The 20,295-nt window shown below is 31.2% G+C and overlaps 1 protein-coding gene across 2 annotated transcripts in view; it reads left to right on the top strand.

Moving 5' to 3' along the window:
- LOC106457251 (solute carrier family 2, facilitated glucose transporter member 1-like) overlaps positions 1-19,621 on the top strand; it is a 34,210-nt gene extending 14,589 nt beyond the window's left edge. The window contains exons 1-11 of one of the 2 annotated variants that reach the window (XM_013916644.2): positions 6,985-7,077; positions 10,345-10,443; positions 13,496-13,781; positions 14,115-14,285; positions 14,891-14,998; positions 16,283-16,371; positions 16,497-16,595; positions 17,383-17,595; positions 18,266-18,341; positions 18,787-18,914; positions 19,337-19,621. In XM_013916644.2, the coding sequence (XP_013772098.1) occupies positions 7,057-7,077; positions 10,345-10,443; positions 13,496-13,781; positions 14,115-14,285; positions 14,891-14,998; positions 16,283-16,371; positions 16,497-16,595; positions 17,383-17,595; positions 18,266-18,341; positions 18,787-18,914; positions 19,337-19,480 (1,434 nt within the window). In that variant the 5' untranslated portion in view covers positions 6,985-7,056 and the 3' untranslated portion in view covers positions 19,481-19,621. Of the gene's footprint in view, positions 1-6,984; positions 7,078-10,344; positions 10,444-13,495; positions 13,782-14,114; positions 14,286-14,890; positions 14,999-16,282; positions 16,372-16,496; positions 16,596-17,382; positions 17,596-18,265; positions 18,342-18,786; positions 18,915-19,336 lie in introns of those variants that run through there. The other variant, XM_022383086.1, reaches the window with a different exon arrangement.
- The last annotated feature ends 674 nt before the right edge of the window (positions 19,622-20,295 follow it).

Below are 20,295 nucleotides of genomic sequence, written 5' to 3'. Positions count from 1 at the left end.
ATATATATATATATCAAGTCAGAAATAATTTTACCGTAGTGTCAAATACTGCTTCAAGAATCTTAGACATTTATCTACCTGCACCTTTTTTTACCTGACTAATATCTAATTGACACAAAAATCATATTTTTGGTAATAGTGTAAATACGCAGACACAAACAAAACAAATAAACCAGTATTGATAATGAAATAATAATGCCTGATAACAATTCGGCTATAATAAATAAAATAAAGTATTTCTTTTTAACAGACATAAAGGCCCATTATTTCTTTACTTGCAGATTATCAGAGTTACCTTTTTTATGAATAGCGTTAAAAATATCTTCGTATTTTGAAACACAATTATAATTTTAATTTTCACAACTATTTAAATAAGTAGGTATGCTAGTTTCATAATCTATCCACAGATGGGGTGCCATCCAATATGAGTTCATAACAGTCACGGAACCAGAGGATATGGTTGTTTATTTTCTTCATAGATGGTAGCACCAACAGAAGTGATAAATGTAAATTACCATGTTTCTAATACAGTAATGCTAGCAGCGAACAAATACTGTACGGCGCGTCATCAACTGAAATTATAAAGAAATGTTAGGATCGTTTGAAAACAGCCGAATACCCTGGTTTTTATTTCATTCACATCATGATTTTATATAGCTGCGAACAAATTATTAGAACGAAAGATCGCTGTAGGGAAGAAAGAAATTATATGGGTAACGTATCGACCAAGCGACCTCTTTCTAACAAAGTCTATTTTGTTTAAATGTCGATCTCATATTTCTTTCCCATAATTACATACAAAACATTTACATGTAGGTCAAAACAATGTCAAATGAAAGTAGACCATTAATTTCAAATACTTACGGACCAAGCGTGGCCTACTGGTTAGCGTGTCAGGTTATAGATCTGAGGGTCAGTGGTTCGCACTTTGTAACTGCAAAATCACGCTCCGCAGTTAGTGGCCGTGGGAGCGTTATAAGAGTTATGGTCAAATCCCACTAGTTGGTTAGAAATGTGTGACCAAAGAGTGCGCGGTATGTGCTGTTGACTAGCTGACTTCACTCATTCAATCAATTCAAAATTAGGGACATTTAGTCCTCGTGTAACTTTACTGACACAAACAAACAGGTGACACGATTGAGTTATATCTTCTAGTAAACCTTTAAACTTCCGAAACGAACAATATTTATAGAGTCTCCCTCTGACGGTTATATATATATATGGGTGGGGGTGGGAGAACATGTTTTACAAGTTTGAAAGTGACATGACTGAAGTGTATTTCAGATTATTGTTTGTTTGTTTGTTGTTAAGCACATACCAACACTATGGGCTATCTGTGCGCTGTCAACCATGGGTATCGAAACCCGACTTTTAGTGTTATAAACCCATTGATTTACCACTAAGCCTCTGGGGACTAGATTATTGAATTAATAAAAAAAAGGCAGACAACTGGTGACACTTAAAAAATATAGCAGTAACATAATTTTTTTATTTCTAGTTTTAACAGTAGTCAGTAAAAATTGGTACGCTTACGAAATTGACACAATGCTCTTAAACAGCTCGTGCTTTGTTTTCTGAAGAATTTCGTCACATTCATACAAATTTTAATCGATATAATGAAAAGGTGCATTCTATGGCAGCTAATTCACCAGATGAACTGTGCAATGTTATAAGATTAAGCTATAAACATAGCTGTTGTTGCTCATTGTGTTCTTTTTAATAATTATAAACAACAAAAACGTATAGTGTTATAAAAAAAACTGTGTTGGCACAAACTTGAGTGTCCAGGTTTTCATAAAACGTTTTATGATTAAATACATGCTCAGTCTGGAAGGAATGTTTACTCTGGCAAAATTCCAAGGCAAGTTCGTAACGTTTTTAGTTAATACTGGATGTCACTTTAGTGTGTACGGGTGCAAAGGATTGACCGAAATGTATATTGAGCTCGCATTAAGAAACGTTCAGGACTAAAGACGTGTACAATAAGAAATAAAAAACGTTCAGATTTAAAGATTTATACAATGAAAAAGAAAAAAACGATTTGGTTCAGGATTAAAGACAGTTGTACACAATGGGAAATACGAAATCAAAACATGTTTGATTAAAAAAGGGCTATAACACAATTAGAAAAAAAAAGATAAATCAAGAAATAAATAAAATTATAACCTAAAAAAGTAAAAATTCCAGAGCCATGGAGATTTCTATGCGAGAGAAAAATAGAAACATCGCTGTCCACTGTGTTGAAACCTAATTTTTGCATATCACTCAAGTAGGCTGTTTTTTTTTTGTTTGTTTTTTTACCGTAAATGTAAACAAAAATTAATAATCACCTTTAATCAAGCACAAAACGCATAGCTAACTTATACTGTACACTTTTAAGTTTTTGTTTTCTATTTGGTTTCAAGTTTCTTAATGCAAATAAATCCTAATGCGTTTCGCAAAATGACGAAAAAATCGTTAGTCATAATCTTGCGAGTTACTATCCTTGGAAGCAAAATAAACAGACGGAAATACTCATCAGTCGACAACTACGTTCTAGCCGAATCTGGTATTGATTTTCATTTCAAATCAGACAGTATAACGGTGGACAATGCTCTTCTATGTATAGTTCCAAAAATATAAATCCGATACTAGAGTCGCCTAGCGGTCTGTCTTCATTGTTAGTACCATCATGATGTTTTACTTGTTTATTCATTGGCTTAGTTGAATGAAGTGTAGTTTCAAAAACAAAGCCAAATAACGTTAATTCACTAGAACTGTATTATAATATATTTTGATTAAGATAACTAAGTATATAGAATATATCATGACCTCAAACAACTACATCAATAGCTGAAAATTGAATTAACAAATAAGATAAGAACATTACATGCTGTTTGAAAATAATAAATATTACAATAAAAATACTTCTTTTGAAATAGATAACTGTTTAAGTTGGCTTAGAAGTAAAAGTTATTGTTTATTCTTAAAATAAAGTAGTGGGTGGGGTAGTTCAGTCTCCCCAGTGGGCAGCACTATGTTTCCGAACTTCCAATGCTAAAATCTCGGATTCGATACTTCGCGGTGGAAAGAGCATAGCTAGCTCATTGTTTAGCTTTGCGTTAAAAAATCAATAACAATCGAAGTTAACTATTGTATTGTCAAAAGAACTCAAAAATAATTATAATATTTATAAAAAATTAGAAAGAATACTCATATTTTTAACTATAGTAATTAAAAACAAAGCTACAAAGGTTTAACTATGAAGCCGTGTGCTTCTTCTATTTTTTAATTAAATGTAATAAATATCATTTAATGTAATATATTTTAAAGTTGTGTTTGTTTTAGAGCAAAGCTGCACTGGGCTATCTGCGTCTCCACCATTGAAAATCGAACCCTGGATTTTAGCATTGTAAGTTCGTAAACATACTGCTGACCTACCGGGGGACATATATTTTGTTTTTTTAAAGAGTGAAGTAAGATGTTTTGATCAATAGTAGTCGAGCTTAAAAATAGTTTTTTTGTTTCCTTGCTAAGAATATAAGTATATGAAAGTGACATCTAGTAGAATATATTATTATTTTTAATTAGAGTAATATAAACTTAATACCACCCATGACAGACGTTAGTTAATTTTGAAACACAAACGATCATATTATGTTGTAGCTAGATTACAACGTCTGCGCGTTGGATGAATTACATCATCGTACGTTAATACAATGAAGAGAGAAAGGTCACGCACTTGAAAGTCAGCATATGTAAAACATCACGTATTTCAAGTAGAGAAGGGTGAAAGAACAGGGATGCTATTCAAAGACATCATATTTACATCAAAAACAGACGGAATATAGAATGGTTTCTATAGTTACTTCCTTGGAATAGAGTTTACATTTTATTTCGCAAAGTTTAGTTATTAATAAAAATTCATGAAATTTTGTACGGAAAAACTGCTAAGGAACGTAATTTGTTGCCAAGTCTTTAAAGAAAATGTTAGATTTATCGGAAGTTTAATTAAATTATTAAGCCAAATACCACTCTTTTTTTTCGTCCGAAAACATGCCTTGACAAATGTCTTCATTCTAAAATTATGTATGAAGACTTTATGGTAATTATTTCATATATAGCGCTATACAACGTAAAGTATCTGAGGAGACTTAGCATTCAACAAACATAATCTTTATAGGTTAAAAAAATAAAAATACCCTACAATTTTCTTTGTACATCTTCACGAGAGAAAACTTACTACGTTATTGGTAGAATGAAAGTAATAGCTTCAAAAACTCGTCCCACAAATTTAATGATTTTTATCATTATAGCTCAAGTTATGTTTTGTGAAACTATCATTTTCTAATACGCTTACAACGGTAACACAATAGTGATGCCTAATTAGTTTTTCTTAAGTAATTCAAAACAATAATAATAAAAAAAAATAAACATAAAACACCTTTGATATTGTCAAGCATTATATCGTATATCTTATTTTAATAATTATGTGACTTCAATTCGTGTTAAACAATTTTTCATACACACACACACACACACATTTGTTGCATTGTATATTGAGAGTGTTTCACATGGTGGTTCTATTAGCATCCCTCATCACAAGCGTTCTAGGAAAATTATTCTAATTAATCCAGGAACATATAATTACAGGAGCATACGAAACAACCAACATATGTTAACAGTGGTGATTATTTGCGGTCCATCACAGACCACAGTGTCGTCTGTGTTTTCCTGTTTCGTGCGTGCACCACACGTATTCTCAGAAATCATCTTCTGTACTATTTCACAATCCTCTTCAAACACTCGCGTTATTCATATCAAAAAACCCAATAAGTAACTTAAGTAATTCACTTACATTACTTGGTGTAAGCCAGGGTTTACAATAACTAGTATTACTTACTCGAACTATTACACGCTGATGAATATTGGGTAGAGATTATATTTCTAAACGTTATTGTACTTGCTCTAGTTCTCTCACATTGATCCCAAGTCAGTAATTTCATTATTCTAAGGACGTATTCATGAGGATACCATTTATGGAACTTACATTGATATGACAACTTTGAACACAAAAGTCCGTAGACTTGTCATAAGTATTTTGTTCTTTACTACGACCCCACTACAGCTATTAACTTATCTCTTGTGGTTTTAACTAATTCTTTATTTGAAGGAAGTGCAGATATTATAATGATAGACGAAGCCTAGCAGTCAAATCACAAAACAGCCAAATTGCAGATTTGTAAAGCGACCAATGGACACATTCCTTGCATGATTTATCGGTTGTCTTAATATGATTACGTTTACATTACAGTAATGAGCAGTGAAAACACATTTCATACCATCCAATTAAGACAATCGTACAATATTTTGCAAAAAACAACAACAACTGTTTTTTTGTTGTTGTTGTTCTTTCGAGGATAATAAAATTAAGCTTTTAGAAACCTATTTTCAAAATTTTTGTCGAAAATGTGAATATAAGATCATTAATACACCACGTAAAACTAAAAGTAATATTGATTAAATTTTTAACAAGTAGTTCCCGAGATCTATGAGGAGTTATTGAAAGTGAACTGATTTACTACTTTAGTATGGAAGCATAATTCTACGAGAATATTTAATTAGTTTTACTCTCCAACTATTCGTATATTTCATTTCCGTACATTTTCTTTTCTCTAAATCTATATCTGGCTTCTCATACACCTAACGTTGAAAGTTTTTAGAACAGAACACATATTTTAATTTAAGAAACTTACGAAAAACATTTTGTTATTATTGTGTTTTCTAACACTAAACTACATAATAAGCTATCTGCGATATGTCTATCGGGGGGAATCGAACACTAGATTTTAGCATTGTAAATCCGTAAACTTACCGCTTACTCACTGGTACACTACGCAAAACATTTTGTATGATAAAAGCGTTAAAGTTTGATTATAATTGTAACTTTAGTACAACTACATGTTATTAGTTTACATCAAGGACTTACGACAGTTACATATACTTTATAGCTTATATACAGTTCAAAATATTCTAACAGCAAAATTTAGAGGTTGTTTTGTGATCGACATTTATTTTCCTGGTGGTAAAAACATTGATTTTATTGGTTCAAAGAAATGACATGCATGCACATACTTGGTTTATATTTACCAATACACTTAAACCTTTCAGGCGTAGAACTAGAAGATAATGTTGTCCTATTAATGTAATTGTTGTTTTTTTTTTTCGTTTGTTTGGTTTTTAAATCAGATGCTATATAAATCTATATTTATGCGCAACTAACTTCATGTAAATATATAGATTAATAGCACAAGCATTTGATTGAGAACTTTTCCTATGCGTTCTTTAGACGTGAATCTGGATGTTTCATGAGAGTATTTTTATTAGACTGAAGAACATGTTTCGCTGATGAGTTCAACTTCTGAATACATTTGAAGTTTCCCTCAGGGTATGTTTTGACGCAAGGGATATACTTTAGGCTGCGATATTATCATTTTAGAGATGACTTTTTTAATTAACCTTAGAACTTGAATATAAGGTCTTTGTAGACTATTTTTGGTGTGTTTATAAAACTGAGGTCAGTGATCCTAAAAGAATGAGACCAGGATAAATTTGAAGACAAAGTTAAGAAACTGTATCACTTGGTTAGCATCACAGAGGTTGACAGCATCCAAGTTACTGCTCGTAACAGCTGTATTAAAAATCTGCGTGCTTCAAAGTCATTTTGTCTAGAACAGAAACTCATTTCCGTACAGCTCATACTTATTTTTATCTTGTAATCCACCTCCTCTATAGACTAGAATGTGTCTGCATTTTAAGATAAAGCCATGCCACACGTTTTATCTATCAAGCACCAAATGTAAAAACACATTAGTGCAGTTTCCTAAAGAGGGAGTGTCTAAATTCGATGAAGTAGGCTACATCACTACTGGCTATGACGTCAATGGGTGTGTAATCACGTGAGCATGTGTACAAGTAAGCCGTGTGTTGTCCGAGTTCGGCATAATTTCTGCAGATATCACATTGTCACGTGTTAATATAAATTATAGTTTTTATTCGCAGGCTGAAGGAGTAATCATGCCTTATATTAGAAGTACTGTAAGTAATACAGTTTATTTGTTTAATTACGCTTCTCATATATTTTGTAATGTTATTTGCCAATGAATATACTATACTACGTAAATATCATTTGTTTTTAACTTTCATTTAACTATGGTCACAAGATGCGTTCTCTGTAATCAATGTTTAGTTTGTTTGCTTTCGTGCAAACTTAATCATGGGTTATTTGCGTTGTATCAGCCGTGAGGATCGAGCACCAAATTTCAGCGCTATAAGGTTCTAAGCTTACTGAAAAACCGCCGGAGGATTGTTCTTAAATGGTATTATAATTATACTCCCATAGTTAGATTAGTTGTTAGTTAAAGTTTATATTTTGTACTTCAGTTAAAATAAACCACAAACGGCGGAACCGGAGGGGCATGTTTTGCCCCCTCCAATTTTGACCCCATGGCAAAGTGTCCTTTTGAATGGGGAATAAAGATTTGTATATATTTATCAAGGAAAGTCGCTCGCTATTTCAATTAAATGATGACAAAACATTATATGATAAACATATCCGTTACTAACGGATCTTAATATAAAGCTCTACTAGAAGTAGTGACAAAGCATTATATGCTAAACATATCCGTTACTAACGGATATTAATATAAATCTCTACTAGAACTAGTGACAAAGCATTATATGCTAAACATATCCGTTACTAACGGTGCATATAAAGAGATGTAATTACTGGCGTAACTACGAATTTTAGGTCCTCCTGCAAGAATTTATAAAAGTTAAGAAAACCTGATATAATCTTTATTTGCTCCCCACCCCACCCCCCTTGCCACTGGGTTGAATGTAAAATTATTGACTGATATTTTGTTATATCATTTATTTATTATTTGACACAACTGTAATGTTTAAATAACACTGAGTAAAGTTATAGAATAACTAACAGATTCACGAAAACATAGCGTTTTTACTACTGACATGTCCACCTACATACAACGACTATCAACTTCTTCTACTGACTGTAGCAATGTCATTGTTAAAAAACAAAACAAACAAAAGAAAAAAAACGGGAATGTGTCGAGTGAAAAAACAAGCCTCCACATTCCAGCACTTCCATTGGTTGAGCAATCATTTTACAGAGACTTTGGCCTCTTGCCAAAATTGAATATGAAATCATCATTGCTTAACCCGTTTCTGCGGCTGCTAAGTGGTTAATTTTTTTCTTCTTTGTTTGAAATGAATACTCTCACCTTCTTTCTCGGACGTATATAATTTCACTGGCCTTAATATATGGCGTTAACATTAAAATAAGTACAATAGTGTATTTTTAAATAATCCATACCCTATTTCTGATTTGTGATGGCATAAATAAAATCGATAAAAAATTACATTTCACCAACGTTCTGATCACACCGTAATAATTGTTGATAAACAGTTTTCTAATATAAATAGTGCACCCCCCCCCCCTCAGTGACACAGCGGTATGTCTGCGGACTAACAACGCCAGAATCCGGGTTTCGATACACGTGGTGGGCAGAGCACAGATAGCTCATTGTGTAGCTTTGTCCTTAATTACACACACACAAACAAACAATATAGTATCCCAACAACTACTGTATCTATCGTGTCCCACCCAGCCTGAAGAGCCTTGGTGTCAGTCGAAAGGCCCCGTTGGCACTGGATATAGCAAATATAGTAAAATGACATATTCGCCCTTGTTAAATTTCACTCTGGAGCTCTTATTGATAAAATGTAAAGAGAGGAGCTTGAATAATCAGGCAAACGTCAATTTCCATTAATTTTAGGCAAAATATGATAACCTAAAATTAGTGCTAGCTATACAAGAAGCAACTGAAACACCAAGTAATTGAAATGAAATCGTTAATAAGATTTGTCTGTGTCAATGATAGAAATACATAAAATGTACGTTTATTACAAATGAGAAACATGGAAAAGACGTGTTATCTTTTTTGTGTGGTGTATTAAATCTTCCATCAACTTACCATTTTTCAAACTCATTAGTGACACTCGTGCTCCTCGTGCAAGTTCTGGACGATTTTAGTTTTTATGAATATATATATAATCTTCGAAATGGAAATATTATTGGTCAAACATAAAAATAGAAAGAAGTTTCAATATTATCAGTCTTACTACGTTACAAAGAGTTAATACAATTTAACAAGATAATTTACACTGTTGTGACGAGGTAAAAAAATATCAAAAATTAACCTGTTTCCTTCAAATTAACACAGTTTATCAAGGTGATTTACATATAACGAAAGACGACTGAAATTACAGAAAATTTATCTCTTTTTTTTTTTTTACCTCAAATTAGTACATATTAACAATGGCCATTTCCAATGTTGTAACAAAATCAAACTGAAACTGCAGAAAATTCCTTTTCGCACTAGGGAACAGTAAGCTCAGCATAGACTCTCTCTTTTTTTTAGGCAGGTTTAGTCTGAAAAGTATCTTCTTGTTAGATATGAAGATATTCTAGAGCAGTGGTTCTTAACCTTTTTTGCTCCATGCCCCACCTCGACACTTCAAAAAAATTGATGCCCCCTTAATATAAAAACAAATTTAGTGTTGAAAAGGTATAATAATATAATGTAAAATTTAGAAATTTACCAAAAATAGAAGTTTAATTAATAATACCGCTTTAAATTTACAAAATTAGGTAAAAATAGAACAAATTCAAATTTTTCTTACCTTCAAGTATCAGACGACTCAGTTTTGAGTCACGGAACGTTTTTCGCTCTTCACACCCAAATGAAAAAAATTTCTTATTGTAGCATTTTCAAATTGCCCCCAGTATATTCAAATTGCGCCCCCGTTCAGAATCACTGTTCTAGAGTATTGTTTGATAGGCTTCTAAGATATTTTTTATAATATTGGTGCATCTTACAAATTGGAATTGTTTAATTAATGTCAGTTTTTCATTATTCTAGTGATTGTCCGAATTAGATTAAACATATCTATATTATAATAGACATATTTACATTAGATGAAATAGCTAAAACTTGATCGTAGTACTTGTACGCTGGTTTTTTTAAAATGTGTAGTAAATCTTTGATAAACAATTCATCTATATTTCCAGGTGATAATATATTCCTTTTATTCTATAAATGATGTGTTCATATGTTCGTTACCTAAGCAGTATAAATTGCTGTTATTGCGTACGTAAGAAAGTTATAGAAATAAGTTACGTGCCAGTTCTTTTGTTTATGAAATGTAAATAAATAAATATGTGTGTGTGTGTTAGAATATGTAGTTAACCCTAACAAAAACTTTAATATCTCTTTTCTCCAGGGTCTGACAGGCCACCTGTCGTTCGCTATTGCTGCAGCAGCCTTAGGATCAGCTTTTCAACATGGCTACAACACTGGTGTTGTCAATGCTCCTCGAGATGTAAGTTTGTTACCAGAAGTTTATCACCCTTAATATCGGACTAGGCCGGCTTAAGTGAATATCTTACGAAATTAGTAAGCAATAGCTAAAAAAATAAGACCAAGCCTCGTTTGAAACTATTGAATTGATTCGCGTTAAACAAAGTGTTGTTTTTTTTAAATATCTGCAGGGATTCAAAAAACAGCAGTGTTATTGATTGATTCCACTGTACTCTTAACATAACATTTGTGTTTTCACAAGCGGTTCCTTATACCAAGTGTCCATTTTACAACGGAAAGTAAATCTAGCGCTTCAATAATAACCTGTTCACAAACTGTAAAATGCTGTTAAAACTTAATAGGTTTATATATGGAATATCGCGTAAGATGAATCGGCAATGGTAACAGTAAAAATGGCTTACTTTTCTGTTTATTATGTAGAAAAAGTGGAATTTAATACACCGTAACTTTCTCAATAATATGTTTTTGTTTGTTTTTTCAAGAAAGAGTAAAATTTGTATTGCTGCCAAGATATTTCGGTGTAATCTAGAACATACTTGTAATACAAGTACAACAGGGGCAACTTAAAAAAAATCTAGAGCACAAGTGGTAGTCGTTCTGTTAGGAGTGATTTTGCAGCTGAGTTGAAGGTACCTTTAGTTATTTATCAAAGCTCACTGCATAATTTATCAAATTCTCAATGTAAAAAAAGTGTAGATTTAATATTCGATTTCAGGAAACAAGTACGTGATCCTTCTTCCCTGGATATATACCGCAGATATTTATGATAATTTAAAATATATAGGTTTTGTGTCTGATAGACATGTTGTAAGACAATATTAGTTATAGGTGACCAGATGTAAATGGGTTGTTTTTCTATTCTCTGCTTTCTGATATCACTGTTCAATTATATATAATTTCATATTTGTGATAGAAAGTATTGATTGTAATAATTCAGTTTGATGGAGAACTCGTGATAGTCGTAAAATCAATAGAATATAACAGACAGGTATCAACATCACCACTTTTGATAGTGTTGTTCTTAATGGTAAAAACGCAACATATATTAATTTAGTAGGTAAAAAAGGAGTATAACACCGTTAATAATAATATAGTACTCCACATAATTATTACCAAACCATCAGGGGAATTTTACTACCCCTGAAAGAACTTTTTATCTCCATTTCCCACAACTTGGATAGGCCGTTTCTCTGGATGTAAGGAGGAAAATAAATCCAAGAAGCTGCTTTTTTTAGGGTGATTTAGTCAGAAAATAATGAAACAGGAGAAGAGAAAAGGGAAAAAAAGGAGGGGGAAAGAGAGCCAGACGGGTGACGGAAAGGTAGTCTCGTTCATGCGAAATGTTCAATAAAATTGTTGGAGTAAGGAGTAATTGTTTGTCACGTGTTTTTTTTTTTTATTTTGTGAAATTTAGATAAATAAAGGTTGATATAACCTCATGTCCAGCGATTCTTTGATTAACGAAACGTTGTAGAACACAAGCACCATTCTCGCTTAAAATACGATTTTTAAGTTTGTTGTTGTTTGGTTTAGAGCAAAGCCACACTTGGCTATTTGCTGTGTCCACCGCGAGGAATCGAACACTGGATCTTAGCACTGTAAGTCTGTAAAGTTACCACTGTCCTACCAGAGGACTTTTAAGTTGGTTAATTTTGTTAGGTAAACTAAAAGATACCGCTTCCCTCCCTGTAACATTCGGTAAACTCAGGATCTCAAGCATTACGTAATATTCGAATGATCTCTTAAGAAGTTACAATGAATTGCAACGCTATAATGTGTGGATGTAGAATAGATATGCAATTTAGTTAACTGGTATTGGGCGAAGGGCTTCGTCGGCACCGAGTATAGCAGAATTAGGGTTGTTGACTTATTATTACATTCTTCTTTAATTTAACTCATGAGTTTTTTAAACTTTGTGTTGTTTCTTTCACAGCGTGACTGATCAGTAATATTGAATTGTATTTTAGCGTAGTTACACGATAGTCTATCTGCATTCTGTTCACAGTGGAGAGGTGTTATAGAAGTATTTTAGTATTTTAAGCTCATAAAATTATCGATGAAATACTGGGGGAATTTTCATATTACATAACTTACTGTTGTGATATGGGCAGATTCTTTTGAATTATTTGGTGAAAATAATGCAAAGTCTGGTCCACCTAAGATAAATTAACCCATTCCTTCCTATTTCCTATGACGTTTTTACAGCTGCGTTCATTTGTAAGTTACAACCCTAATTTCACAAATACTATTTTCATTTCAAACAGATATATACTCGATAATAGTTGTACGACTTACGTCCAATTAAACATCGAGGTTAATCGATTGAATGACTCAACACATGCGATAACTAACACTGATCTGAATACTTCACTAAATTCTCACTCACTGAACGAACTGAAACTTTTGACTACATGCTTAACTGATTTTCGTATTTATAATGTATTCTTGTTTCTAGCAATTTCGTAGTATTTCGATCATAATAAAATTCATGATCATTCTAGGTATTAAGGTCTACTTTAAAAAACTTTCTAAATCATGCTAGTAGCTTACACGAGCAAACAACTAAATTAAAATATTGAAAATATAGCTTACAACATTATATATATATATATATATAGTCGAAGCGGCTCAGAACAGTGTGCTATATTATCATTAATGAATAAAAAAACGGCTGAAATGTACATCTCAAGTATAACTTATAAGTTTTTAGGAAAACCTGTCTTTTTTTATAGATATTTCGTTTGTCATTTTTTACATTGAGGTCAGTGTATTCTCAACTGTGAAGGTAAATCAAAAATGGTTGTAGTACATTTATATTAATAATATAAATAGCTTCTCAACCACTACTATGTCTGTCGTATCCCAGCTGGCCCTATGACCTTTGGTATTGTGAAAAAAGGTCTGTCGGTACTGGATATAGTAGATATAATATGATTGACATTTTATTATACATTCTTCTCTGTTTTCATTCATTAGTTCTTAGAATTAAAATTGTGTTTATTGCATTATTTAAAAATGATCAACGATTATAAATAATCTTTCCATATTTGCAGGTTATCATGAAGTTCATAAATGCGACGTATACTGAACGTTTTAATGAAGAACCTGGAGAGCAAACAGTCACAATTATATTTTCCATTATGGTGTCTATTTTCTGCATAGGCGGGATGGTGGGTGCTTTGGGTACTGCATATGTTGCTGAAACATTTGGACGAAAAGGATCGTTGCTGTTGAATAATATTCTCGTTTTCATTGCCGCAGGTCTCATGGTGTTTTCAAAAATGGCTAAATCATATGAAATGCTTATAATAGGTCGTTTCTTCATCGGTCTAAACTCAGGTCTGTAAAGCATTTTTTTTCAGGGTCTTGAGCATCGAAATATTTGTGACTTAAAAATATTTGAATTTAAACAGTTATTTCGTTCTATAAATTATGTTAAATAGTGCACGTTCTTTGGAAACATCGTAATAGCAATACATAATTAGCTATTTTACATTAAATATGAATAATAGTGATAAAAATTTCTAAATTCATAGGTAATGTTAATACAGTAGTCTGTTCTATTCAATATATTAAACTTACAAATATTAATTAGTTTTTTTTATTCTCAAAATAAAAAAATTAAATAAAACATGGGAAGACTAATTATTATTGTTTTATTTTTCTGTGTAGGTCTAAACGCTGGATTAGTACCCATGTATCTAATCGAAGTCTCCCCTACTTATCTGCGAGGGGCTGTGGGAACAATCTACCAGTTAGTGATTACAATTACTATCTTAATATCCCAAATTGTGGGCCTCCCACAAGTTTTAGGAACGGAAGAACACTGGCCATATGTTTTTGGTAAATTTTTAGTTTTGGCTAGACATATTTCAGACATAATTATTTTGTGTTTTTTCCTCTTCCATTTTCAGATATTCTATAATCATTTAATTGTATGAATACATTTAATAATTATTAATTTTCATTATGCAATAACATTTTCACAACATAGCAATAGGCATTATGTTTCAGTAATTAATGGTTATCAAAAAACGAAATGTTTTGCCTTTGTCTAAAGATGATAACCACAACACAGGTAATGTAGTAAATATGAATGTTCAATTATTTTAAATTTTACAAATTTTACTTGTAGCAATTGGATAAAGTTGAGTCAATACTGTTGGTCTTTCTATTAGATCAACTTGTTTTAAATTTCTCTATTTTTTTACATACTGAGATGCCTGCATAAATACATGAAAACATAATTAGTTACATAATGTTAAAACAGTGTTTTGTTAAACATTTGTGTAAGAACTTTTTGTTAAGGTTTTGTAACAGGATTTAAACAGAGTGACTGAAAATGACTTGGCACATTACAATAAATAACCTTCATTACAACAATTTGATTACACATATCTTTTGAAGAATTTATAATTGGACAATAAATGAATCACTTAATTTTTCAGGTATGACACTGATTCCAGCAATTTTTATGTTGGCTACAATGCCACTATGCCCAGAATCTCCTAGGTACATTTTAATCTTTCAAGGTAAAGAACTGGCTGCTCAAAAAGGTAAGTTGTTGGTCAGGTAAATTTTGTTCATTGATTAAAGACTGAAATCATATCTGTTGCATGAATATGTGGCATTCAGGTCTACTGGTTGTTTAAAGAATTCACAAAATGTGGAATCGAGAATAATTTAAAACTTAGACAGCAAAGAAAATATGCAAACATGTGTGAATAAGCAAAGTCTTTATTCACATGCAGATACTTGTGTGACATAGGGACTATAACTGCAGAAATACAGTTAGTACACAAGACAATTGGCAAGCTTACAGATATGTACATAAGACTTAAAGAGGAGCATGTTAGTGGTTACTCACTCAGCAGGAAACTCATTATTAAGGACCATTGTTACAACTAGTTGTTCGAAGTCATTTGTCATTGAAGTCTATTTAGAGCGTTAATCAAAGTGGAAGATATCCTATACTGGGAGATCTGTGGCTGTCAACCATTTGTAACTAACCAAGAGAAAAATTATTTCCTCAAACTGTTAAGTGCAACAGACAATAGACTATGACTCAGTTGATATATCTGCTCTAAAGTGATCAGGATTCAACCATACTCCTCAAAGAACATTATAAATGTTATATGGCAGGTAAAACAAGTTTGAAAACTGTTCACTTCAAATGCAAACAGGAGTTAATACCTTTAACAGTGCAAACTGTTGCCATTGAGTGACTGGAAATATGTAAGGTGGTCTTTTGATCCCTTTTTTTTAGTATTTAGTCTCTGTAACATTAGGATAAATATAGAGAAAATCACATGACACATGACTTTACATGATTTGTTCTAACAATGCAAGGTACTAGAGGTGTAATAGTATGGGAAATGTTCTACCATTTATTTGTTTGTTCTTTAATTTTGCTCGAAGCTACTTCATGATATCTTTGCCAACTGTCTTTAATTTTGAAGTGATAGATTAGAAGGAAAGCTCTTTCAAGATGATATTGAGGCAATCCATGGTACTTTTCCCTTTTGGAATTGTTTCCATGATCATGATAATGACTTCAGTTTTTCCTTAACTGATATAATTGTTGAATCTCAATCCAATTGATCATTATAAAGTGGTCAGTCAGTTTCTCTGCTGCTCAATATGTTCATCATTTATTACATAGGAGTTTAATTTTTTATTTTAAATACAACTTTTTCAAAATAAATATAAATAATTTGTAACTTTTACTGAAATAAAAGATACAATGGTTTTAAAATACTGAATTGAATGATATACCTGCATACTCAAGTGATATTTTGTAAACAACTTCATAACATTTGGTTTGGTTGTTTGTGTGATAGCTTTGACTTGGTTCAGGGGAACGATTGAAGTCCATGATGAAATGGATGAGATGCGTTCAGAGTATGAAGCTACAAAACTTGTACCAAAGGTAAGAAAAATATTTTCATCCCCTTTTTTAATATAATATAGTTATTGAAGTTTCTAATGTATCAACAACATGTAACTCTTTAGTGTTTTTATTATTATTACAATACCATAATTCTATTTCAACAGGTGACTCTTCATGAAATGTGGACTAACCCTGTTTTACGCACTCCTCTGATCATCTCAGTAGTAGTTATGTTATCTCAGCAGCTTTCTGGTATTAATGCTGTAAGTACTTGTTTCTGGTGTACAATTATGTATATTTCATTGGAGAAATACTTTTTCCTTTTTACATATCACAATAAGAATTATTAAGTATTTTTGATATAAATTTAATGACCTTTTTTTGTTTTATGTATTATCAGGCAAGAAGCAAAATACTTGAAAATTTCAAATACTTAAAAGCTGTACTAAGTGATGTAAATTTTATTTTCTACACTTGTTTGTTTTACAGACAACTAAGGAAATTATAAAGTCTTTTATAATAATCATAAATCCATTTATTTACTTTAAAATCTTAATGTACTCAATTTTTCATTTCTTGAATGAAAAGCATATTGTGTATCTAACTTATATTTGGTAACTGCATCTCTTTAAGAAACAAATTAATCTTATTACATGACAAATTTGATGGCCATAAACTGAAAGGACATCAGCTGTTATATCAATGCAGTCTAGTCACTCCAAGATTCATTATTTTGACTGGTTTACATGTCATACCAAAAATCGTCGTACTTTTAGCTTGATTTGAAACTAATCATTCCTACTGTTTTTAATGTATTATTGTTTCACATATGTACATATAACTTTCATAAGAATTAATAGTTAATTCAACCTAAACATAAAATACCTTTTACACAACTTGTATACATGTACTTATTTATATATTTTAACATGTATATAGCAAATTGTAGGTTTATTTTTTCATAATTATTCATAAATACACATAGCTTAAATTTAACATTTCATGTTTTGAAAGTGTTTGATAGATCTGTATGATTATTGTAATTTTTAGGCAATCTTCTTCTCCACTAAAATCTTTGAAAGTGCTGGACTAAACAAAGAAACTGCTTTGTATGCTACCCTAGGTATGGGCAGCATCAACATCTTGATGACAATTGTTTCTTTAGTCTTAGTAGAAAAAGCAGGACGTCGAACCCTACATTTAGTTGGCCTTGGTGGCATGGGAATTATCACTGTCTTACTTACCCTTTGTATGGCTTTGAAGGTAGGTTTAATGATTGCTCCCTTTTTATGAATTCTTAATATTTAAAAATTGGTGACTATAATGTTTGAACACATGCATACAATATTATGAATAGTAAATGTCTTCTTGTTGAGAAGAAATGAAGATTATATCTATGTCTTAGATTAGAGATTAAATTTTGACACTTAGAATTTAAATATTAAGTGTAAATATTTCTTTGATGTTAAGCAGAAAGTTACACAATGGACTAATTGTTCTGCCCACCATGAATATTGAAACCTCAAGTTTTAGCATTTTAAGCTCTCATAGTCACAACTGAGCCACTGGGGTCAATTGTAAATGAAACAAGATGTTTTATTTTCATAATCCAACAAGCATAATTTCATGATTTTATTTTTTGTTATGTAGTTGTTTCTTGGGTCTGTTTACTGCAATGGAAACATAATTCTATCTGATTTTTTGTGCATCTTTATAATTACAAATAAAATATAAAGCAAAAAAAAGCTTAAAATATAATCACAAAATTCTTTCTTAACTTTTTATCTAATACTACTAATTTGCTGTATAAGCACTGTAAACACTATGTCATGAAATTTGTTGAAATATTTGAAGCGTAAAGCATACAAATATAAGCTTTTAGGTCAGTCATTTGGTTTTATTATAAAAATCCTTCTCAAATTTTATTTTCCAGACATTGGTACCATGGCTGTCATATCTGAGTATTATCTGGGTGATTGGATTTGTTGTAATGTTTGCTACTGGTCCAGGTATGAAATTTTAATTTTATGGTAATCTAATGAACATGATATTCAAAATATACTAGTGTTAACTATTGGTAAGTATACAGGGAAATTTAATTTAAAATAATTCTGAAGCACTAACTTTTGGGCTTTATAGTTTATACAATAAAATCATAAAAAAATTAGGAAATCTTATCACTAATGTATGCTAGAATATGCACAAAGTAAAGTAGACATTGGTTTCTTTTTGATCATTACTTGTATAAACCCAAATGAGACAGTTTCATTCTTAATCATATACATGTGAAATCAACATTGATAATTCTAATCCAAGAACCAGAAATCTGACTATGTTCCACTGATTTGTTTGCTCTTATGGTATTCAGTAATTTCTGTTATCAATCAGAGGATCTGACATTTGTGAATTTGTTCTAAAATGTGATTTAGTGATGTTGTTATTTTTTATAAAAAGGTTCGATTCCTTGGTTCCTGGTGACTGAGCTTTTTGGTCAAGGAGCACGTGCTATAGCCACTAGTATTGCAGTAGCAGTGAATTGGAGTGCCAACTTTGTAGTGGGATTAAGTTTCTTGCCTCTAACAGTAAGTGTTTGCTCTACTTATTAACAGAATATTGAACTTACTGCTTTACCAAGATATGCAATATGTCACATGTAATGTTTTACACAAATTATTTTCACATTAAATTTACTTTTAATTTGGACGTTTCATATTTTTTGTTTATCAAAATGTTAATTATTTTACACTAAAATATTTATTCACTAAACAACATTGCCACTGTCAGTAAGTCTGTCAAACTGTAAAAGTTAGTAACATCAAAAAGTTTATGTATTAATCATTAACATAGGGTATTGATCATAATTATACCTAAGTGTAATAAATTAGTCATATTATTTATGGACTACTAAAAAGAACTGAATACCTAATAATTATTAATACTACATCAATTATTTCAGTTTCTTCACAGAATTTTAAAACAGTTTTTTTTTCCTCCTATCTTGCAGACTGTCATGGGAGACTACACGTTTCTTATCTTTACAGTTTTTCTGGCTATTTTCTGGATTTTTACTTACAAAAGGGTTCCTGAAACTAAAAACAAAACCATTGAGGAAATTACTTCCATTTTTCGACAGCAAATCTATCAATAAGGTAACTGCTGCAACTGTACTGGTTGGAGTAAGTTAAAGATCCTGAAAGATGAAATTTGGCACATCTAGGAATATTTCCAGTCATTTCTCTTGAATTGTAAAGTAAATCTGAGGAATACAATCAAATTTTTATGCCACTAATTGCAGTTGTTCTTATTACAAGTTGTGCCAAACCATGCTTTAACATTGCATTTATCAGAATAGTAATAAGGATGAACAAATTGGTAGCTTTTTTCATATACAAAATGGTTTGCAAAAGACATCACGATGAATCTCAAAAAACACATTTTTTCTACAGAAGATAGTTGTCTATACTAAAAATATTAAATACATTAATTATTTACTTTTGACTTGTGGTTTTAAAGATGAAACTCAACTTTAGTAAAACTGTTTTCAATAACTCTGCTATTTTTTAAAGATTAGTAATTTTAAGTATATTTTTAGAAAAAATGGCTGTGATTCAATTATTTTTGTAGTGGAATCAAGTCTTGTTAATGTAAAATATAGGAATGAAATATTATGTGAACATCAAAATAATTTTTATTTGTTATGTTATTATTTCTTCAGGTACTTTTTGGGAGATTGAAAATTTTTAATGTATCATTTTTAGCACATGTGTGCAAAGCTTACTTTAAACATACCACAGTCATTCCATATTAGCATTGATACTTTGCCACAATCATTTTATCAAATTTAACATAATAGCTCCCCATGAGACTTTGGTATCAGTGTGTTTGCAAAGGATTAAAGGAAATTAGTACATAATAAATACATTTTTAGTGGATGTGAATGATGATAAATAATTATAATACAGT

Source organism: Limulus polyphemus, unplaced genomic scaffold, assembly GCF_000517525.1.
Source record: "Limulus polyphemus unplaced genomic scaffold, Limulus_polyphemus-2.1.2 Scaffold307, whole genome shotgun sequence".
Taxonomy (NCBI): Eukaryota; Metazoa; Arthropoda; class Merostomata; order Xiphosura; family Limulidae; genus Limulus; species Limulus polyphemus.
Note: the sequence above shows the minus strand (reverse complement) of the source record. Positions and strands in the feature narration are given on the sequence as shown.